At 42.0% G+C, this 23756-nt stretch overlaps 4 protein-coding genes and 1 long non-coding RNA gene across 8 annotated transcripts; 2 read left to right on the forward strand and 3 right to left on the reverse strand.

Moving 5' to 3' along the window:
- Positions 1-638: 638 nt before the first annotated feature.
- Positions 639-6796, reverse strand: LOC4324810 (alpha-glucan phosphorylase, H isozyme). Its single transcript, XM_015765789.3, has 15 exons — positions 6483-6796; positions 6201-6380; positions 5731-5907; positions 5560-5645; positions 4879-5068; positions 4323-4415; positions 3730-3914; positions 3466-3583; positions 3251-3382; positions 2825-3043; positions 2536-2739; positions 2275-2433; positions 1806-2069; positions 1413-1603; positions 639-1045 (listed from the first exon to the last, which is right to left on the reverse strand). The coding sequence occupies exons 1-15, from the start codon at positions 6681-6683 to the stop codon at positions 919-921; spliced, it is 2526 nt and encodes an 841-aa protein (XP_015621275.1). The 5' UTR covers positions 6684-6796; the 3' UTR covers positions 639-918.
- A 7273-nt stretch (positions 6797-14069) lies between these two features.
- Positions 14070-17973, reverse strand: LOC4324812 (calmodulin-binding receptor-like cytoplasmic kinase 1). 4 transcript variants are annotated; one of them, XM_015765431.3, is made up of 6 exons: positions 17081-17973; positions 16308-16531; positions 16034-16202; positions 15496-15585; positions 14722-15020; positions 14070-14635 (listed from the first exon to the last, which is right to left on the reverse strand). In XM_015765431.3, exons 1-6 carry the CDS (start codon positions 17361-17363, stop codon positions 14342-14344), a joined length of 1359 nt encoding a protein of 452 aa, XP_015620917.1. In that variant the 5' UTR covers positions 17364-17973; the 3' UTR covers positions 14070-14341. The 4 variants fall into 4 exon arrangements, with proteins under 4 accessions (XP_015620917.1, XP_015620916.1, XP_015620919.1 ...); XM_015765430.3 differs by having other exon boundaries at positions 16308-16534; XM_015765433.3 differs by having other exon boundaries at positions 16308-16794; positions 17081-17460.
- On the forward strand, positions 14247-15210 carry LOC107279844 (uncharacterized). Its single transcript, XR_001542391.3, has 2 exons — positions 14247-14830; positions 14913-15210. It is a non-coding gene; the product is annotated as an uncharacterized lncRNA (long non-coding RNA).
- On the reverse strand, positions 17943-21694 carry PHT4;3 (probable anion transporter 3, chloroplastic). Its single transcript, NM_001405441.1, has 8 exons — positions 21170-21694; positions 20504-20730; positions 20029-20392; positions 19882-19926; positions 19639-19785; positions 19078-19215; positions 18936-18969; positions 17943-18850 (listed from the first exon to the last, which is right to left on the reverse strand). The coding sequence occupies exons 1-8, from the start codon at positions 21587-21589 to the stop codon at positions 18666-18668; spliced, it is 1560 nt and encodes a 519-aa protein (NP_001392370.1). The 5' UTR covers positions 21590-21694; the 3' UTR covers positions 17943-18665.
- Positions 21695-21706: 12 nt separating this feature from the next.
- LOC136354024 (small ubiquitin-related modifier 1-like) lies at positions 21707-22541 on the forward strand. Its single transcript, XM_066305599.1, has one exon. The coding sequence runs from the start codon at positions 21998-22000 to the stop codon at positions 22340-22342; it is 345 nt and encodes a 114-aa protein (XP_066161696.1). The 5' UTR covers positions 21707-21997; the 3' UTR covers positions 22343-22541.
- Positions 22542-23756: the final 1215 nt, after the last annotated feature.

Raw genomic sequence — 23756 nt, forward strand, 5'->3', positions numbered from 1 at the left:
CCTTCTCTCATCTTCAAGCTCTCTCTCCCCGCTGCTTCAACTCCGGCGCCGTCACCGCCGCTGCTGCTGCCGCTGCGGCGCCGTTGCTGCTCGACGCCGCTGCTGCTCGCCGCCGCTCCGCATGCTGCCGCCGCCGCACCGCCGCTGCCGCTCACCGCTGCCGTCGCTCCGCCGCCGCTGCCGCTCGCCGCTGCTGCCGTTGTTACTCGCCGCCGCTCCGCACGCTGCCGCCACCGCTCCGCCGCCGCCGCTCGCCGCCCGCCGCTGCCGCTCGCCGCTCGCTCCGACGCTGCCGCTGCTGCCGCTCGCTCCGCCGCCGCCTGTTCTCTGAGCTGTGGAAGAAAGGAGAGGGGAGAAAAAGAAGCAAAGAAGGGTAATTTGGTCTAAATTTTTTTCGTAAATGGTAGATAGTGGCATATCTTGAATATGTGTAAAATTGTAATGGCATGGTTCCAAATACACGAATACTGATGGTATATTTCAAAACTGATAAATTTTTAATGGTATGTATCTAATTAACCCATTTAAAAAAGGCTGCATATATCCAACAAAAATACCCTTCTTTAAAAAAAATTAAGCTCCATCTAAATGAAGCTTAAGCTATTTTGCAACAAGCATGTTTTGGTAACAAAGAAAGATAACCAAAAATTTGAATCGTTTTATTTTGTGACGGAAGATTCCATCCAGTACATCTCACAAGTACCTTGTTCCAGACCAAATACATATATATTAGCATAAAGCAAAAGAGGGTTGCGTTTTCCAGCGCACTTCAAAGTGCCAGCTTCACTCGTTGCTGGGTTCTCCGCGCTCCAGCTTACAACGGAAGCAAGTGTTATTCACCGTGGATCGTTATCTAATCCTTATTATTGCATAATATAGCGTCCATCTTGATGAGCTTCGTCTTGGTGCATCTCGTATTTAGGAGACAGGGCTAGCAGTAATGCCCCATATTTCCTTTGCATACTGAGCGATAGTACGGTCGCTGCTGAATTTGCCACTTCCAGCTGTGTTCAGTATAGACATCTTGATCCATTTTTTCTTATCCCTGTCAGAGAAACAGGATTTAATCAAAGCATTCAGTGCAAGAACAGATAGCAATAAGAGCGCAATGTTCTTGTGTTTGGTTGTCTCACATAGGTTGTGCAGAATTACATACTGGTTGAGTTGTCATATTAATTGATTGCTATTTGCTAACCATATTACGGGTCGTGGATAAGGCTGAGCCAGAGCAGTAGGCCCTCAACAGAAGAATGCAAACTGATCACATTTTGATTACTATAGCAAATTCAGAGCACTAAGAGTACATTAAAATTTCCCATAGCATTAAGACCTGTTGGAGCATGGTTATGTTTGTTCAAGAATTTGCAATGTATGGAGTAAGTAAATGCAAATAGCATGTTTGTTATCCTTACTTGTAGGCTTCATCAACCTGGGCCTGTGCATCAATATAGCTTGGGAAATCATAGCCAACGAGGAAATAATCACCACGACCAAATCCAGAATTTCCTTCAAGAGAATCCAAGAGGGGAGCATAGTCATAGGTGCCAAAAGCACCACTCCTTATAAGCTGCTTGGCTTCTTCAAAACGTGGGTCTGGTTTGAACTGTTGGTAACGTAAGCAAGGTTAATGATAATTCATCCACTTGTGAGAAATATATACCAGATCAATAAGCTAACAATACCAACAAATTCAATTTAGCTATTTGCAAGTCAAGCTCATCTAATAATGGTTGTATATCACTTATCTACTAGAAAATATCTTACCAAGCTTCGTTCAAAAGAAAGAAAGAAAGAAAATATCTTACCAAGCCATTCTCTCTATCCTTCCTCAGCCCAGCAACTTGATCTGCCTTGGCACCAAAAAGGAAGAAATTTTCTTGTCCCACTTCCTCTCTTATCTCAACATTAGCTCCATCAAGAGTACCAATGATAACACAACCATTCAGAGAGAATTTCATATTACTCGTTCCACTTGCTTCCATGCCTGCGGTACTGATGTGCTGTGACAGTTCACTCCCAGGAATGAGCACCTCGGCCACAGATACATTGTAGTTGGGAATGAACACCACCTGAGAGGAACAAGGAGGTCCACATTTTAATTCAAAATTACAATCAAATATTTGTGTAAGGATTACAAATCTAGATTATCTTAATATTACTCACTATATGATAATGACATTATTTTGAATAGATGGTGGACATATAAGACTCTGATGGCCAATTTGAGAAGTGACATGTTTGTTTTGGATGCGATAGAATGCAAAAGTTCCATACCTTTAGGTATTTATTAACATCAGGATCATTGTTCACCACAGCACCAACATCATTTACCAATTTTACTATTCTTTTGGCATTGGTGTAAGTCGCGAATGCTTTTCCCCCTATCATGACAGTGCGTGGCGTAACTTTTTGTCTCTCCTCTGCACTCATTCCCTACAAGATTCATAAGGCTATTTCAGAACCGAAATATTGAGAACTTCCATTTAAATTTAGACAAGCATGGTATTACTGAAGAGTATGGGGAGTCTTTAGTACCTTTAACTTCTTGTATCTGTAAACAGCTCCCAAAATGTTTAGCAGCTGTCTCTTGTACTCATGAATGCGTTTAATTTGTATATCAAAAAGGCTATTTGGGTCGATTGTAACACCTGTCACATCCAACACATGCTTGGCTAGGCGTTTTTTGCTAGCCAACTTAGCTGATGCCCACTCAGCATGAAGCTTTTCATCATCTGCAAACTGTAACGCTTTCGGTTATACTTAAGTAGTCAGATGAGTAATAGCAAGGAAAAATGGTGCAAGGTTTAGAAGGATGCACACATACTTTCCGAAGTCCGGTAAGAAGATCAAGGTTGCTTGTCCACTGATCTGTTTTTAGCCATTTTGTTACTATTTCACTCAACTCTGGGTTGCAGAAACGGAGCCATCTACGAGGTGTAATTCCATTTGTTTTGTTCTGAAATTTGTTGGGCCATATAGAGAGATAGTCTGCAAAAAGCTCTTCCTTCAAAATGTTGCTGTGTAACTCAGCCACTCCATTCACCTGTGGAGAGAATTCAGCACACTTCAGTACGACCTCCTCAACTTATATGAGAAAGCAAATAATGTTGACATACTTAAAAAAATAGTGGGGATCCATATTGATGGTAAGATGGTCAAGGTAGTTTCCATTAGAATGGACATGATGAATAGTTGTGTTGTGAAAAAGGTTATAGAACATTGAGCATCAAACACAAATAACTGCACTTACCGTATGGGCAGACACTACGCACAAATTTGCCATGCGCACTACTGGCTTCTGAGGATTTGAGTTGTCTAAGATTCTCATGGAGTCAATCTTTCCCTCCATTTCCTTCCGGGTGGAGATTACCATTTCCTTGAACTGCAAGCCAATTGCACTAGGTGTCATATTTTACCATAACTGTAGTGTATAAAAAGTATGCATACATGTGACATGGCACTTACCCGCTTGTCAATTTCCTCGATAATTTCCATGTGTCGTGGAAGTAATTTCCTCATTACAATCTGCGACCATTTCTCAAGGGCTTCAGGAAGAACAGTGTGATTGGTGTAGGCAATTGTTCTGGACCATTCAAATAATTTATTGATTAGGTCAAGCTTTTAAGTTGAATTACTCTTGTTAAAATGAAAAGCGGAAAAATAAACAATGGTGGAAAAAGATAAGAAAAGAGATCAAATTATATTGTCACTTGTCATATTAGAGCTCACTTATTTGTGATATCCCATGCTTCATCCCAACCAAGTCCCTCCACATCCATGAGTAGCCTCATCAGCTCAGGAATCGCAAGAGTTGGGTGAGTGTCATTCAATTGAACAGCAACTTTTGCAGGGAACTCACTCCATTTCCCAGAAACTCTGTCAGCTTTCCTTTCTTTAAACCTGAAAAAAATATCCTGCAAATAGTTCATTGTCAGTTATGCTTATGAACAGTCTTCAGTCCTTGCAGATATTAAAAAAATCAAGACACTGAGAAAGCTTAGATTAAAAAAAAACTTAAAAGTAAAAATAAAGAGTGACCCAAATGTTCTTGGATTGAAATGATGCTCATGATAATTTGTTAAATTTAACTCTCCTTTTTTTAGATAAAAATATAACTCTCCTTGATACAACTCGGTTTAACATTCTCCCATTCAAGACAGAAAAGACATATAGAATGTTGCAACAATAGATCACTACAACCATCACTCTTTAATGAGTATCGCACAACAACAATTCACAACAAAAGACTGGTGTGGACATAGGAGGCACTGTGATAGGTTTCTCTTACAGTAACCATGCTTCCAAATAAAATTAATTATTACCTGAAGCGATGCACTGCAAAGGAAATACTGTTGCTTCAGTCTGAGAAGCTTTCCTTCTTCTGTAGCATCACCGGGATAGAGAACGGCACATATCTGCAGAGCCATAGACAAGAGACGTCTATCAACATAACATTCATTAAGGGAAAGGAATGGCGAGAATATACAATAAAAGATAGGAAATATATAGCACAACATTTTCTACTGTAATTCTTAGTTAAAATGGACCTATAGCCACAATTGAAAACCATGCCAAACTACAAGACACAACTTGTGTTTTTTCAGTGACCAACTAAACTGTTTGATTAAAGATATACTGTAAGCTGTTTGATTGAGATATATTCACCGTTTAGTTGTATATACTACATTGAGTTAGGTTGTATATACTACATTGCTGTTTCTATTTCTTAAAAATGACTGATAGATGTTTATGTGACAAAAGAATAAATATTGATCAGCAGAAGTATTTGCATCAATTAAAGGCATCAGTCTTGATTTAGTCCCTGCTAATGCAACTTAAATGCACAACTGACAAAATCAGTTCAAGATGAAATGTCACCTGTTGTGCCCTAGCATGAAGTTGAGCAGCGGACTCATACTGGCCATCATTGAATTGAAATAAGTTAAAATCCTCCGCACTAGCTTTTGCGTCCCAAAGACGAAGACTGATTGCATTTTTTGTCTTGTACCCAGGAATTGGCACATCATATGCTAAAGCATTGAGAACTTCTCCCCCCACCCATTTACGACTAAACAAAAGTAAACAAGCAGTTAAAAGGACAGAAATCCTTGCAGTAAACACCAATTTACAGGTATGCCTGCTATGGGGCCTGCACAATGCATGATAATTCCAATGTACAGAATTGCAACTATCATGTCTACCAAGCCAAAAATAAGAATTGTATTAACCCTGTTTCTTTTAAACAGCATGAAATAATAGTACTTTGAAACAAGAATGGTGTTGGCAAAGCATTTCTCATGGGTTTTGGTCATTTGATCCAGTTGCCAAAAGAGTGAAAAGAGAAGTAGAGGTCAAGAAAATGCGCTGAAAAGGCCTAGCAAAGCAAGCATAATGTTCTTTCGTTATATCCAAGAATGATCCTAGATCTCTAAATGGAGTTGAAGAAAATAAATCTGATTCAGGCACCTTTTTTTTTTAATATGGAGGGCAACACAAGCTATATAATGTCATATTTAACTATTAGTCAACATTTTCTAAAAAAATGGAACTTGTACTTACGATCCATCTGGCAAAATCTCAACGTGGCCAAAAAATCTGATTGGGTATACAATGTCATGCCTGACAATTTCCCATGGGCTGAACTTCTGAAAGAAATAAACATGTGGCTCATCAGCAGCAGCTAGAGAAACTGATGACGAGAGAGGAACTTGTGTACATTCCAGTTGGTACCTCAAGCCAATCTTCAGCAATTTCTTCCTGGCCTTCCTTGGTGATGCATTGTTTGAATAGACCATATCGGTACCGCAGACCATATCCCCAAGCAGGCAAATTTAGTGTTGCCATCGAATCCAAAAAGCAAGATGCGAGCCTACCCAAGCCACCATTTCCCAGAGCTGCATCTTTTTCCTGAGTACAGAGCAGAACACATGTTTAGAAAATGGATACGGTACAACTTCTATGCTTTTGAACCATACTTTATTTTGGTTAAACATCGGATCAAATCTAATCCATCTAACCGGATACTTCAACTGTTTCTAAAATAAGAATACATACAAGCGTTATTCCCGTTAGATTATGGCACAATCAAACAAAGCGCTAGCTAGTTTAATAATGACGCTAACAAGCGATACTGTACTAAAATAGTCTTCAGAAAAAAAAAGAGCACGTTTTAATTTAGAAAACACTCAAAGGGAGCTCACCTGCCCGACGAGGGCCTCGAGCTCGTACCCGAACTTCTTCACGGCCTCCGCGTAGGCGCCGGTGATGCCGAGGTTGCCGACGGCGTTGGTGAGCGCGCGGCCCTGCAGGTACTCCATGGAGAGGTAGTACGTCTGCTTCGGATCCGTCTTGTGGAAATGCAAGTACGTCTCGTTCCATCTCTGCACACACGCGGGGGAAGTAGAGATCACACCTCTGGGCCTCTGGCCTCGGGCACGGCCGGGCGCCGCGACGAACGCTTAGGATTCTGCGTGCTCACGAACCTGGACGAGGTGATCGCGGACGCTCTCGGCGGTGGAGTAGAAGGCCTGCTCGGGGCCGAACGCGAGCGGCGAGAAGTGGGGGCTGTACTGCGCGTGGAAGGAGATGTTACCGGCGATGGCGGCCGGCTCCTCCGACGCGGGGCTGGCCGCCGGCTTCACCTTCTCCGCCGCGCCGCACGCGGCGCCGTTGCTCTCCGGCATGGCGGGCGGGCTCCCCGGTGGGGAATTGCGTCGAGCACTTGGTGAGTGAGTCGATAAGGCGTCGGAGTTCGGCTCCGGGCAGAGGCACCGAATGGAATGGAACGGAACGGAACGGTAAGAACTCTCGGCGAGGGGGCCTTTTCTAATGGAAGGGTGAGGTGTCACGTGACTCTCGGGGCGGACTAGAAGAAGCAACAGATCCGATAAATTGGGCGTGACGAAGAAATTTTGGAAAACGCAGAGATATTTTTATTTTAAGTGGTAGAGGAGAACTGAGGGAGAGAAAACGAAGGCTCATCGTTTGTTTTCTGGCTCCTTTGCTCTTTTCCCGGACATATGTATATTTTTGGATGCAAGTACACCGGTTAACCTCTAATCAAAATGTTGAATATTACTCACAACAAAGAGAAATAAAAAATAAATGAATACTTCTACATTGTATCAGCGCGAGTGAAAAATTGTTCCAAAAATTTAAAACCTTGGACTATGAATCAAAGCTCGTCCACTTGAAATTTTTCCATCATTTGTGGCTTCTTCAAGGTTTTTTCTTCAGGGGGCATTTAGCTGTTTGTCACGTTTAGATTTGACGTTTTTATCACTCACATGTCAATATTAGTGGACTCAGTATGTATTTATAACACGTGTATCCAGTGATATATTGTTAAACACCATGGATAAAAGTTGCCGATGATGAATTGTTAAACACCGCGAGCAAGAGTGACAAACTCTTAAAGAGATAATCTAAGAAATACCACTGACAAGCGTTCAAATCCAAAAAACACCATCGACAGGTGTAAGTTCCAAGAAATATCATCGTGCAAACAATTTTGTCCTAAAAATATCATCATCGTTAGGGTTACTGTTTATCTGCGTGGAATGGACAGAATCCTAACGATGATGGTATTTTTAGGACAAAGCTGTTTGTATGATGGTATTTCTTAGAACTTACACTTATCAATTGTATTTTTTGGATTTGAAGGATTGTCAATGATATTTTTTTATTATCTCATTGTTAGAGAAATATCTCGATCAGTGTCGCTTTTGAAGGTAATGTGCGCGAAGAGAAAAACTAAATACTAGTACATCGTACCGGGGTTAGAGTGAAAATATGGTTCTAAAAAAAAAACCTTTGGACTATGAATATGGGTTTATTAGAGCTCATTCACTTACTTGATAGCTTTCAATAGAAGCTGGGCAGCTGGCCTTTTCTCTAAAAAAAAAAAGAGCTCATTCACTTAGGGCCTCTTTGAATCACATGATTGAGAAAACATAGAAAAAAATATAGGATTTTGATAGAAATATAAGTGTAGAATAGATGATTGTAAAACATAGAAAAAACACAGAAATAACCGTTTAATTGAACCGCGGGAAAAATTTAGGAATTTGATGGGAGAGATAGACTGAAAGAAAAGCTACCAAGAGGTTGAAGCTCTTACAAAATTTCCTCCAAAATTGTCCATTCCATAGGAATTTCAAAAGATTTGATATGATTCAATCTTTTGTTTCAAATTGCTTCATAGAAAATGTTCCTATAGGATTGAAATCTTCCAAAATTCCTATATTTTTCCTCCAAATTAAAGGGGCCTTTTCAGCTGTGTTCGGCACCCCTGTTCCCAACATGAACAACGCGCATGGAAAACAGAACAGTCCATTAGCACATGATTAATTAAGTATTAACTATTTTTTCAAAAATGAATTAATTTGATTTTTTTAAGCAACTTTCGTATAGAAACCTTTTAAAAAAACACACCTTTTAGCGGTTTAAAAAGCGTGCGTGCGAAAAACGAGAGAGAGGTTGGAAACAAGAGGTGCCGAACACAGCCTTAAAGATCTTCATCATTTCTGACTTTTTCTCTCTCTTTTTTTTCATCACACTGCATGTAAATGCGTGCGATGAAAAATGCCTACACAGACCTACTCCCTCCATCCTGTAATAAACCAATCAAGAATAAGAATGAGAGATGACATTATGTTACGATGAATCTAGAGTATAATGGCGGCGTGGAGGGAATAAATGACAGGAAAAGGGCCGGGACCGTACACGTGCCACGTTGGTGGTGTCCATCTTCGATGAGGATCAATCCGGTGAGCGGCCGCCGACGAATCGATCCGGCATTGCCAATTTGGGCAGGGGCCAGGGGGGCGCTTTGGCCGGTTCCGTCAGCTTTCCTATTTAAGTACGTTATCTTCCTGCTCTCGGGCACCGTGCGCACTCAGATTGTTGTCCCCTGTTCATGGCCATTCTACGCCCTCAGAACTCAGGAGGAGCAATTGACGAGATGCCGCCATGCCGGAGATGTGAGCCGGAATCACCTCCGTTTTGTGAACTTGAAACTGCCTGCTGGACTGGACTCAGTCCATGATGTACTAGTACAAGTATGTTTTGTTATGGACTTATGGTTGAGTAAATATTGCATCTCGAAGACAAAATCTCTGGAATATCCCAAACGCTTTTGGGTGTGTGTGTGTTGGGGGGGGGGGGGGGGTCGCATCACCGCGGGTGCAGCCGTGCAAGGTAGCAACGCTTTTGCGGACCTACGGGGCCAGCCGGGTCATATTCTCGCCTTTGAGGAGACGGTGACTACAGCAAGTAGCAACGCAGTGTCAGTATCACGTCAGGTCCTTTCTTGGAGGGAGGCGGGAGGCCCTTGCTGATCGTGCACTGAGCTATCGTTCATACGTACGGTGATGCACTGAGGCATATGCTCGACAAAAGTTGGTTGTGATCAGTTTTGTTTTCGGTCCGTTCATTCTGCTGTCAATTGAGTACGCTAAACGCCTAAACACCGGTTTGAAACTTGTCATCAATCTTGTGTTATAAAAATTTGCCGAAAATATGAAACATTACTAACATTTCTGTTCTTATCGGCCATGTATCAACTCAAATGTGCCAAACGATAACACAAGACATACGATATGCAGACAAGATTTAGCCAAAAAAAACTACATCCCGACTTCCCGAGCTCTGATTATAACTTTTCTCCCCAATCAACGTAGCACTCTTAGCTTGTGTTCGTTTGGATTTCGAAGAAGCTGGGACCCTTCCCTAACACGTAAAACGGAACGATAAATTAACACATAATTAATTAAGTATTAGCTAAAAACTTAAAATGATTAATATGTTTTTTTTAAACAACATTTCTATATAATCTTTTTTTAAAAAAATTAATGTTTAGTAATTATGGAAGTGTGCACTTAAGAAACGAGAAATATAGCGTAGAATGTAGCCTTAGCCGGTATGGGTTCATGGCCATACGACCATCATCCCGCTATGTGTATGTGCTACATTTATCATCAGTGTTCCAGCCCACTGAGAAAGCGAGAAAGGCCCAGGGTCTTTCCGACTAGCAACGCAAGCTGCAAATTAGCCGGTTCGGATTCGAGCCTCACCCCCTCCTTAATTCAAAATCAATCTAGTCTTTCCTAGATTGGTCCCATTCAGTGTTCCAGCCCACCGATTTATCTGGTGATGCCAGTTTGGGAATCTTTGATAAAAAAAATGGTGGTAAGTGTTTGTTCATATATCTTCACGTGTTGAAGTTGGTCAGCGTTATGACTACATCCGTCTCACATCTTTTATGGCTTTTCAAGATATGGATCGTATTTGTTATGTGTTGATATGTTTAATGTCTTATTTTCATTTTACAATAGGACCGTACATTGTTTCTTATATGTAATATAATTAGCCTTATTTAAAAAATATTTTTATTTAGTAGGGCTCCAAACTCCAACTCCCAACTCTAAACTCTAACTCCGGTGAGAACTGGCTCCTATGAGAGCTGAAGTGGATATGAAATTGTTTGGATAGATTGGTTACACTGGTGGAGAAACCATCTTTGGTCGGTCGACCCAAATCCACAATAGTCCCAGTTCCATTAAAAACCGGGACTAAAAACGTTTTTTAGTCCCGGTTTATAAGCGTAACAAGACTATATGATCTTTATTCCCGGTTGGGGTTACCAACCGGGACTAAAGATGATGTTTAGTCCCGGTTGTCTCCATGTCAGACCATGTCAGGCGGCTAGGATCTCCCGGTTGGTAACACCAACCGGGAATAAAGATCTAACTTTATTCCCGGTTGGTGTTACTAACCGGGAATAAAAATCAACACATACTATATAATCCCTATTACTTATCCTCTTTTCCTGTCCACGCAACAAACTCTCTCTCTATCTCTTTTTTCCTCTCTAACTCCCTATCATTATCTCTTTCTTCTTCCTTAGCGCCGCTTGGATCGGAGCGAGAGGGGCCGGCCGATGGAGCGAGCGGGCCGGGAGGCAGCGGGCGGCGGCGGGCGGCGGCGCGGCAGCGGGTGGCGGCGGCGCGGCGTCGGGCAGCGCCGCGGGGGCCAGCCAGCGCGGAGGGGAGGCGGCGCGGCGACGCGGCAGCGGGCGGGCGGCACGACGGCGGGCAGGGCCGCGTGGCGGTGGCCAGCAACCGGCGTGGAGGCTAGGCGGCAGCGGCCGGGCGTCTCCTCTGCTTTTTTCTTAAGAATTTGTGATTTATTGCATGATCATGTGATGAATTTGATTTGTGTGTGATGTGAACTTGTGATGTATTTGTGATGAATTTTGTAGAAACTTGTGATGTAACTATTTTTAGGATTTATGATGTATTTGATTTATGATGTAATTTTTTAGAACAGTAAGATTTGTGATGTGGACTTGGGATCTTACTTTGATTTGGGGTTTAATTTGGGATATGCATACCACCCAGATTCGGGAGAAAATAAAAAAGGTTTGATTTGGGATATGCATACCACCTAGATTCGGGAGAAAATAAAAAAAAATGGCTATAAAGATGGATTTTTTAGTCCCGGTTATTTTAACCGGGACTAAAGATACACATCTTTAGTCCCGGATTGCTACTACTGGTTGGAAACCCGGGACTAAAGGGTGATTCCCAACCGGGAGTAAAAAGGGTTTCTCCACTACTGTTAGCTCCACGCGCACCACGTCCCTTGTTGGCATTTCGTCGAACACCTGGTTGGTGTCGCCCTGCCGCCACCGCTGCCGCTCAGCCCACGCGCCATCGCCGCCGCCCGCCCCCGCCACCGTCGCCGACACTGCTCCCGCGCGCCGTTGGCGTGGCCCTGCCGCCACCCGCCCACCGCCACCGACACTCGCCACCATTGCTCGCCACCGCCACCGCCACTGCCGGTCACCGCTTTCAAGGGAGGAGAGGGGGTGTGAAAGGGGTAGTTCAGTGGCATATCACATAAATACATTAAAAAAATTTAAAGGCTAGCGGGTCTTTTGGGGTGGATACCGGAGTGGAGCTGTGGAGCAGCAAAAACCCAGCTCCACCCCCGTAGTACAAATTTGTGGAGCAGCTCTGCTAAATCCGCTCTAAAAAAGGAGTATCTATACCGTTTGGCATAACTCTAACTCTAGGTAAGTTAGAGTTGGGAGCTATAGATGTGCTAAACGGGGCTTTAGTTTATAACTCCTATATATATTTCTAAAATTACAATTGTGTTTCACATACATATGTGGCTATATCAAACTGCATTCTTACTGTTACAATTTAGCTGACTTTACATGGAATTAGGACAAAAGTTTATTGGAAGGTAAAATTATTTCAAATCCTTTTTAGATACATTTGTATTTTGTGTATCACTAGTGTCAGAGTTATGGATAAGACATACCTTCTATCCTATGAGTCATGAGATCTACGAATATGGTATATCTCATGACACATAGAAAGGATACGTGTAAGTCAAGGAAATCAGTTTATTCGTATGGGAAATATCCTTCACGAGTAGGACCATATCAATATCATACTCGGAGAAGGAGAAGATTGTATTGTATCGTGCGAAGTCCAATGTCTCCGAGTTCTACTCGGAGACCAAGCGATCTACGGTATAAATACATACCCCTGAGGGGTACAGGGCATCGAATTATAGCGCAAGACACCTGCCACCATTGACACAATTTGGAGGACTCGAAGCCTATCCGCCGGGAGATCTCGTCGAGGGTCTCTCGACAAGGATCTTGCCGGTAATTTTGGGATTCTGTTGTTCTCTATTATACTATGTGGTTTTCCATATCAATCCAATATATGCTTGATTAGGGCTATTACCTCACGAGGGGCATGAAGCCCTGAACCAGTATAATTCTTGTCTTTTTTGTGTGCTTGATATCGTATCGTGTAGATCCTCGTACCAACGTATACCCCAGTACTCTCAAAATACGGTCTATGGGTATCCCCGTCGACAACCAGTCACCTGGTCCTTTTCCTAACTAAGAACGAGCATGAGATCGGTTTAGTTTTCTCTTAATAATGTGATGGATATCTAAGGGCTTATTTAACAAGGTTCAACTCCACTTTAAAGATTTGGATCTGAAGCGTAGTGGTGGAGCAGCCTAAATTCCACTATATCTCTCTAGTTTATTTTATCAGAGCACATCAGCCCTCTCCGCTCCCATTCTGGATGGAGCTGAAACTGTTTGGTTGTGCTCTAGTTCCAAGAGATGTGAAGCTAGAGTTGTAGCTCAGCCAAACAACCCATAAGATGTTTCCTATGACCCATATAACAAGTTTTTACTGGATTGAGATCAGCTGCAGTGGTAACTACAACTGCAACTTAGGACTGCACATATCTTCAGCCATTCATTTTGATGATCAGCGGTCTAGATTTACCGCTACAATGATCAAACTACAGAATGATAGTAATATTTTATTCTATAGTACTTTTGCTACAGTGCTCTGACTATTCTGTGCCATCCGATTCAGATCAAACGGTAGCTGCTATGACTGCATAAGTTGCAGTCAGTACTACTACTGCACCTGATCCGAATCCGTTTTTACTGTACACTAGTGGTACAAATGATCTTACGTTTGATATTTCTGTCACCCAATTCTACTTACTGGCTACTAATCTGAATCAAATTTCACACAGGGATGAGTTGTAAAGAAAAAATCACACAGGGACATAACCATTATGCCAACTCTTGGGCAAGCTCATTACATATTGGCCTAAATCCTGTATTACAACCAACCTTGTTGGCAGCCTACCTTCAGACTGGATGCCTGTTGCTAACAGCTTATTTGAAAATACTCTCCGGTTCCATAAATTTTAACGTTTTAAAAAAAGGTTGAAGTCGATATTTTATAATTTTGAGTACCAATAACTTTAAAAGTATTTAGTTTAAAGGTACTTAAACAATACATATAGATTGCCTTACAAAATACTATGATAAAAGTAAAAAATATATTTATTATATATATTATAATAGAAAAATATAGTTAAAGATGTATTTTAAAGACCACATCATTGTCCAAAACGTTACGAATTATGGAATCCAAGGGAGTATAGTTATGCAAGCACTCCTATTTCTTTTCTCAAAACTCCTTTTAATCATCAATGTAACTTAACCTTCAGACTTCAATCCAAATTCAAGCCAAATAACATAGATATGTACTCCCTTTATCCTAAAAAGATTTAAATCTTAGATATGAATCTGAACAGGATTTAAATTTTTTTGGAACATTAATACAAATTTTGACGTAAGCTTGCCCAAAGTTTCTTTACAAAGTACAACGCGCGCATTCTGAACTTCTGATGACATATGATCCCATTTCCCACTTCCCTCGTAGACAAGCATTCCCAATTCCCCATCGGGCAACGGCTCCGGTGCGGCGGTGCCCAACCCGTACTACTCCTTCAGGCTCGTGATCGACGGCCCGTACGTGGAGCCGTCGTGCCGCTTCCCTCTGGCGCCTGCGGCGGCGGCGGCGGTGGCGCGCTGCTGCTCGTGCTGGAAGTCGCGCCGGATGGACCAGAGGACCTCGGCGCAACGCCGCATGGCAGGGCGCGCCGCGCGGTCCGGCGCGGTGCACTCGGCCGCCAGCGCCATCACTTTCTCCATGGCCGCCACCACCGCGCTGGTCCTCCGCATCCGGGCGTCCATCGCCACCACCGCGTCGCCGTCCCGGCACTTCCGCAGCGCCTGCGTCCACACGGTAATTTCGTCGAACATCTTTCGTGCAACAACTTGGGAAACGTTAAACGTGGCAGTTAGGATGTGGTTTTTACCCATTGCGTGGTGAGGCGTTGGTGGCGGCCGCGGCCGCGCTCGATGGGGCGTCGGCCGGTGAGGAGCTCCACGAGGAGGACGCCGAAGGAGTAGACGTCGCTGCGGTCGGTGAGTTGGTTCGTCCGCATGTACTCTGGGTCTACGTATCCTGCAGTGCCCTTCACCATTGTTGAGACGTGCGTTGCTTCAGTGTTGTCAGGCGCTAGCCGTGCGAAGCCGAAATCGGCCACCTTTGCTCTAAGTTGATCAGTTAGGAGAATGTTGGATGACTTGATGTCACGGTGGATGATTGGATGGTCTGCATGCCCAATTGCACATTGTTGTGAAATGCCATCAGAAATTAGAACGCTAGCAATTTGGTATCATTTTAGGTACCGATAGTAGATAAATTCTGTGGGTTCTAATTTTAATGTGTACAACTTCTCAAAAAAAATTCTCACCTTGAATGTGTGCTTATGTAATTAAATATGGCGATGACATGATTTATAGGTGTTCAGGGCTTTAACTATGCAACGCTTTTGAGCTCACAAAGGTGTCAAACATGAATGCCAACATATTCATGCTATACGCATAGTGCTACTGTTGGTTTATTCAGGACAATTGCAGATTTCCTCTAGGGAAGTCAGCTTCTCAAAAAAAAAGAAGACGTGCTTGTTGATAAGAGAGAGCTATGCCTATGCTAATTGCAATAGAGACTTGTTTCAGTTATATCATGTAAAAATTGTGTGGTCTACCTTACTCCTGGGGGAAAAAAATGAAATTAAACATGGTACCTGTATATCCATGTAAGTACGAGACAGCATGAACTATGTCAATAGCGATGTTGAGACGCTGCGAAAATTCCAATGGTTCTCCTCGCAATCCTGAACAGTGGAAAAGGTTGTGTTTCTAAATGATTTTCAAAGGAGTTTCTGAAAAGAAAAAATAACATTGCATCCTACGACATAATTTGTGTCCCCAAATGTTGAATAATAGATTGAATATCAACAATATTATTAAGTTCTTTAACTATCAATTCTTTTATAAAACAAGGGCATGAGCTCTGCCTCATTTCACTAATAGAATAAAGCACTTGCACTAAAAACACTTACTTATCTGTTACTTCTAGAACTTACTCTGACTTGTACTAAAAACACTTGCATATGTACATCATGCTTAGGGGTTCAACATAGGAAGATGTCAGTGCATTTTGGATTGCAATATATTATTTTGGTGCTTAATGCCATTCAATTCTAGTGACTTCTATCTTTTGACCTATTTTAGCAATATTATTATGAATTTAAGCATGTGTATTGCTCTTGTTTGACATACCATCCAAGTGTTCACGAAGTGATCCATTGTTGACATACTCAACCAGAATTAGGCGTTCATCCTCATGTTCTAGGTACCCAAGAAACTTCACCAAGTTTAAATGCTCAACCTTTGACAATGTCTGTATTTCACTTCTGAACTCTTCAGATAGGTGCCTGTCATACATATTCTGCGAGTTCCAGGTTTTACATGAAAAATGTTCATCCATTTAGTTGCTATAAGTAATCTGCTAGTAAATATTTTGCTCTTGTATTTGAGGAATTCAACTACAAACCTTAGTTGCTCTCTTTACAGCTATGATGGATCCATCCCTGAGCTTCCCCTTATATACAGTGCCAAAATTTCCTAGCCCAATTCTGTTTTGTTCACTGAAGTTTGAAGTAGCCATACAAATTTCCTGAAATGAGCATTGTTCTTGCCATGACTTCTTTTGACTGTCATCGCCTCTCTGTCTGGATGTATTAGTGCTTGTGCTACTTGCTGACGAGATTCTTGAGACTACTGAAAACCACTGGAAACTTTCAACATCTTATTTGCAATAAATTACTCTCAACCTTTTTGCTTGAACAATTGAACAGTTGATTGTTAAATACAGAACAATTGATAATTGAGTAGTAATATATGCTTGTTGGTTTTTGAAAGACATTTGTCTTCAATAAAAGAACCATACATGGACAAGGTACTTAGCTGAATTATATCTATATTCAAGATCAATGAGAAACAGGAGAGTAGGTGCTTCTCTAAATTCCTGGTGCGAGTACCTACAAGCTCATGTTGGTCTCGTTAAAGAGAAACTATCATGCCATATTGCTTTTATAACTCAAATTACAATTTTGATCCAGATTGATTCAGTTCTGATATTATGCTGCAATTCTGCAGTATTGCACTTTTCATGTACGGCAAATCCTAAAAATCCAACCACATCTAACTTGGAAATATAGATATATCTTATGTTGTTTGTATGCAAAGATCATAATATGATTAATGATTTCGTAACTGCAGAAATAGATGTTTGATTGATAAATCAAGAAAGGAAGGTGAGCTTACTTGAACTAATAGAAATATCATGGCCATCGTTTGAGGGCTTGACATGTCCTTCCTTGATTTTGGATTGACGAGGAGCAAAACAGCTTGTGCATCCCCCTGTAATTGTGTCAACTACCTCCCAGAATGATCTTGAGCTTTTGCCATTCTTGCTAACCTTAGGGGGGGAACGAGCTGCATAGGTGGATGTCCAGGAGAACCCAGGATCTGACTGAAACTCATGGTTGAAACTAGTAGACTCTCTCCCTTGGCTGGTGCTTGATGCCCCGCGGCGTCCTGCTTGCATAATCGATGGGATTTAGAGATACTGCTCCCGAGTAATCAGGTAACATGTTTCTTTGGTTATTTCCTTAAGGACTTTTGCAGACGAAGAGTCGAATGCAGTGGACTCATTCAAGTCTGACCGAGTGCACGCCACTGCATAATAATCATATGAAAATAGTAGTTGGTATGGGAGTTCCAGGTCAACCCAATGGGATAGGTGCATATTTATGCATGACAACTACAGTTCGTGGAGATTTAATATTGGAGGATCGATGTCACTGTCTGAATTTATAGGGATGATCATTCTTTGAAGGAGAGAACTGAACCAGGGCATCATTCTCTGCTTAAGTTCGAACACAAGTCAAGTAGCATCGTCTTTTCTGGCTCGATGCTACCAGCCTGCCACTGTGCCATAGCCCATAGGTAGTCTTCACTTCCCATCATCCCAAACGCTACTCGTAAAGATTCAAGATTTTGATCGTAGCAACTGCGATGCATGATAGCTTCTGAGCACAGTAAAAGTACTAAAATAACATGTATCTTGAAATTGTTGATATGATCGTTTATCATGAACTGGATAAAACTGTGAATCAAAGAGAGTACTTAACAACCCTACAGTGGGGCAAATTCGACCATTATATCCCTTATATCACACCCTTCATTTGCGTGTATGGCTAGTCAACGAGACTTCTCTCTCTCTCTCTCTCTCTCTCTCAGCTATTCCCCATGCGGGAATTCTAATTTTTAACAGAAGGAAACTGAAAATCCTTGCAATTCGTTGGATCTTTAAAGCCATCCACATGTTGTGGCATTTACAAAGTCGAAGGTGCCCTATGAGGCTATGACTGTTGAGTCATATTTTCTATTAACTATAAAACTATAAAGGACTAAAACGTATTCCATCTACTTTCCATTTAAAAACTTGACAACCCTCATCAAACCGTGCTTGATTCCAAGCTTAATTCTTGTCAAGTGCCAATCATTTTCAGATCTCTACAACTAATATTACCACACCTATCCTTGACTCACATTTTGGACTCTCCAGTCATTAGTTCTGTGTAACTGCTTCAGCTATCCTTGACTCACATTTTGGACTCTCCAGTCTCCATAGTACGAAAATTCGAATGATCACAGTAGCTGGTTCCATTTTTTCTTCACTGCTACCCCTACTAAATGGAAGCACAATGCCATAATCGGTAGACGTCATAACTCTGTTTGCTTGTGTGCATGGAGCTTTCCAATAGCATACCAGAAGATGATGGCACATAATTCTCCAACCAATCATCATATTCTAGGATAGCAACTGTAGATTTTCTCTTAGGCGCTAGCCAGTGCCATCAAAATCAACACGCTCTCCAGTAGCAAATATATCCCAGAACAGTGTGCTACTGAAGTATAGAAGAGATGTTAATATTAAAAATCCACGGAAAGAACCCATCCGATCGACAAAGAAACCTGCTCCAACAGTTCCTAAAATGGCAGCAAATGTTCCAGCTGTATTTGACATTCCTGTGAATAAAAAATCATCGATTAAACACTTAATTCTGACAGAATAAAGTGCATAACAAAAGCAACGAGTGAACATATTTATTACCATGTAGCACTCCAGCATATTGTGGAGCAATCTCCTGATAAAAGTTTAGGAATGAATTGTATCAGAGGGTAAAAGAGAATCCAAATTGAGGGGGAAAACAGAAAAGATTCATATAGTACATGGCATAACGAGTGTAAAATACCTGAAGATTTACTAGAAAACCTGAGTGACCAAAGGACTTCAAACCTACAGCGATAGTAAGCCAAGCAGAAGCGATGACTGGACTCTTTGCTGCATTTAGTCCAAGAAGAGCCACACCAGGACCCACAAAGCCAATTGTCTGCAAAAGGCATAGTAAATAGTCAACTTGAGCTTCATTAGAGGCAAATTGGATAAACGTTCATTACTGATTAAAACAAACAAATTGCCAATATCACAGAAAATGACATTTCTTTTTTATAAAACAGCAGTATGGCTTACCAATGTGAGAAAGGTGACATGGATACTTCATTAGTTATGGGTTTATTTAATAAAGGTTCAATCAAGAGAAAAGAGGTATCTTGGTAGAACAAATTATTCATGAGGTTTCACCTATGTCAGTAATTGAGTAGTGTAAAACAAATTATGTTACTTTAAGCATAGCATATTATGTGTTACATTCTATACGAATGTGGAGGTGCACCCACGACCATATAAATGACATAAATGAAAATTATACATATCACCCTCCATTTATATAACCTGAAATTATTCAACAGCCCACCTGCATTATCTTCCGAGTCAAAGTGATGCTTGTACCATTTTGGATAAGCCTGTCTGATACAACACCAGCAACATAGCCTAAAACTGCCATCATGACCCAGGGGAGTGCACTAAACCATGCAGCTTCTCTCAGATTAACATGATATATCTGATCACCATCGATAGCAGATTAGCAGTATTACAAAAATGTTGGGAGATTTTTAATTTTCTTTATTCAGCACTCTGAAACTGAATGAGGACTTACTGTTTTGAAATACACTGGCATCCATGAAAGAATGACAAAATAACCCTGAAAAATATAGCACAGCACTTAAGAAATTATCTTAAATGAATAAATAATGCTTTTGACGTGACAGAACCAAACCAATAAAAGTGTGTTTATAGGAGTTACCCAACTATGCATAGCATTTGCAGAAATTAAAGCCCATGTTGGCCATTTAGAGAGTAGCTTGCTGAAAGGAGGGACCTTTCGTAATCTTTCACCTCCAGATTGAGTTTTTACCAATTTCTGACCCCTGGTTATATAATCTAGTTCATGTGCTGATATTTGTGCATTTTCACCTGGAGTCCCTGATATAGCAGATATCCACACCAACACCCATAGAAATCCAAATAATCCAAATATCACAAATGGTCCAAAAATTCCAGCTCGTGACATGATGATAGGGGAAAGAAGTAAACCAATGGTATTGCCAAGCTGAAAACCAGCCATTGCAATCCCGACAGCACTTGATCGCTCTGTGCGAGGAAACCACCTATAAGAAAAGACTTGAACCAATTAGTTTCCTAAACAGGGCAGCAATGCAAACACATAATATTAGGTTGTGGCGAAAACGTGAAGATTGATAAATGATCAAAAGAAATACCTCAACACCATGTTGTTCATACTTGGGAGTGCCACCCCTTCTGCCATACCCAGCAGAACTCTAGTTGAGAGGAACAACCAGAGAGAGCGAGCAGCTGCCCAAGGGGAGAGGAATGTAGCCAAGGACCATAGAGCCACGCCATAAGCCATAACTCGCTTTCCGCCATAGTAGTCGACCAGTGCTCCACCAATTATTGGTGACACCAGATAACCCCAAAGGAAGGATGACTGTTTGGAGTGTCAACAATTCATTAACTCGGTGATATCACCATACTGTACAGATAGGATGCATAGAAACCATTGGTAGTTCATGCTACTTCCTCAAATGCGACATTATTTATACTAGAATGCTTGATTGTCTCAAGTTCTCTTGAAGAAATAAAATGATGATATTAAGAATGAAGTTTAAAACGATTGACTAAACTAAACTGACAAAGAAAAAAAAATCTTCCTCCTCCATTTGAAGGAAATGAACTAAATTTACAGTAGCCACAGCATCATTAAACCTTAACTGTTTGCACCTGATTATATGACCGCATCATTAAATGAATAACATTGCATTTCAATCTTTCTAACATCAGCACACATTCTATGACGACCCGTGTATGTGCATCTGTACCTGCAGCCAAACAAATGTAGACAGAATTGACTAAAGCTGGGGAGGGACCTGCACGACGCCGGCGAAGGACGGGGTCCATCCGTACGCCTGCGACAGCGGCACGATGGCGACGGACATGACGACGCGGTCGGCGTTGCAGAGCGCGAGAGCCAGCCCCAGCATCGCCGCCACCTTCACCCTCTCGGACGTCACGAACTCCGCCAACACCGCCTGGGCCTCGGCTCCGCCGCCGGGCGAAGCCCCAGGAAGCGACGTAGCGGGAGGAGGCGGCCTGGACAGACGCCGGGGAGGCGCAAAGGGAAGTGGATGCGCCGGCGAGAGGCGGCCGTGCGGCAGCCATGTAGGCGGAGGTAGCGCCCTGCCGAGGACCAGAGTAGGGAGGCGGCGGCGGCGGCCGGAGACGAAGGGAGGAGCGGAAAGGGGCAGGAGCGAGCGGGCCAAGGGGAGCAGTTGGCCCGGAGGAGCCATCCCTTCCTTCGTCCTCTCCTCCGGCGAAGGGGAAGCCGGCGGAGGGAGCGGAAGTGATGGATGATTCCGATGAAGTGGATTGGTGGAGTGACGTGTCAGATGCACGGGCCGTCTTTTTTTTTTTTTTTTTGGTCGCGGTTGGTGGCGGCGGAAACGGGCTTGGGCCTGGCCTAAACTGGACCATCTAGAAAGCCCATACGGCCCCATTGACAATGAAAGGCTCCCTATTTTCCGCTTCGTATTCTGCTCTCATCGAAGGCATTGAATGTGATAACCAACCTCGAAAATAGGCTCCCGCATCGCGTAACCTACCTATAAAATTGGAGAGAAAGCGAAGAAAACGAATCGCTCGCACCGGTAGACGGCACAGTACTAGTAGATCGGAAGGCGAGAACCGAGAGGGCGAGTATGTCGTCGACGCCGGCGGCGGCGGACACGGCCGAGACGGATCAGGCTGACCTGAAGCTAGTGAAGGCTGAGCCGGGGACCGGCCCTGGCCTGATCACCATCACGGTGACGAGCCAGACCTTCGCCGACGTCTACTTCGCCATCAAGCCGCGGGTCAAGCTGCGGCGGGTCATGGACCTCTACTGCGGCAAGCACTCGCTCGACCCCAAGACCGTCAAGTTCATCGACGACGACGGCCGCTTCGTCCGGTCCGAGCAGACGCCGGAGGAAGTCGGGCTGCAGGACGGCAGCACGATCTCGCTCGCGATCGACCAGCAGGGCGGCGCGTGCATCTGCGAGAACTAGCAAGGCTTCCTGGTTAATTTGCGCCCCCCCCCCCCCCCCCTAAGCCGTTGCTCTATGTATTGATCGTTGGCACACTTAAATTTGCCTCTTGCACAACATTTTTACATGTGCGGTGTAATTTTCAGTATTGTTAAGTGTCCACGACACATTATTACTGAACACCTCCCGCATTCTCCGATTCACAAGAGTTTACAGTAAATTGCGCTGGTGGTATCTAAACTTATGAGTTGTACACAATTCAGTCTGCAAACTTAAAAAACATTTGTTTTAGTATATTACCGTAGGAAGTGCATGTAGACGAAGGCAAAATGGTTATACCAAGACTAATCTTGTGAAGTTGAACGCTAGGTACTTACGTAGGATGCAATGCAAACACACGGTATTAAGGCATGTTCACTTTGATGTCATTTTCACTATTTAAAGCATACCATTTTTTTTATATAGTTGTCAAAAAAATATCTACGTTTAGTTTGTTGCCAAATTTGATCAATACATAAGAAATCATGTCTCAGTAAGGTTTATTTTGTCTACAATCTGAACATGCCCTTAGTATCTGATAAGGATGGTACATTGGTGAATACGTGTTTGGTCAACCATATAATATAAGATGTATAGAAATAGATTAATGTCTAAGATAGGAATAGATGAAGGAAAAAAATACATAGAGTTATTACCTGATAATAACATGAGCTTCTTAGTTACACATGTGGCACTATAATCATTGTGCACTTTATCAATATACTCCCTACGTTTTCTTTACTGTTTTAAAAAATAATAGTGATAGTGGTAGAATTATCATGTGCGACCTGTGAAAAGTGAGAAAAAACTTTGCCTTTTTTAGCCTTACAAGCTAGACCCCACACAAGAAAAATATGAGTATCAAATACCTTTATTAAAGAAATTTTTGTTGCTCTATGATATATAGATAATAGGAATAATTTCTTTTACAGGCTATAGAAATGTATACAATGAACGTTTTTTTATTAAAATATATGTTGCAACACACGAGTATTATACTAGTAAAATATAATATTTATTAGTTTTTACATGGTAACTAACATTATACATTATACTTTGACCATTAATTTTTAAAACTATATTGTCAACGACCAAATACAATTAACGACGCTACACACATTCTCTGAACTTATTTAGGATAGGAGGGGTATATTTTTATTGTTAAACTATTAGTCACAATTTTTAAATATTGATTTTACGAAAACTAAAGATGTCTTATATGTTTAAATTGAGGGTTTGTTAAGCCCATGAATCCAACAATTATAATATGCAAAAATTGTTTCCATCCATAAAAAAAATACTATCATAGTTTTCTAATTCCAGGATTATTAAGCTCTAGCTTTCTGGGAACTTTACTTTGTTTAATTTTCTTGGAAAATGGAAAAAACCACCCCAT

Source organism: Oryza sativa, chromosome 1 (assembly GCF_034140825.1).
Source record: "Oryza sativa Japonica Group chromosome 1, ASM3414082v1".
Taxonomy (NCBI): Eukaryota; Viridiplantae; Streptophyta; class Magnoliopsida; order Poales; family Poaceae; genus Oryza; species Oryza sativa.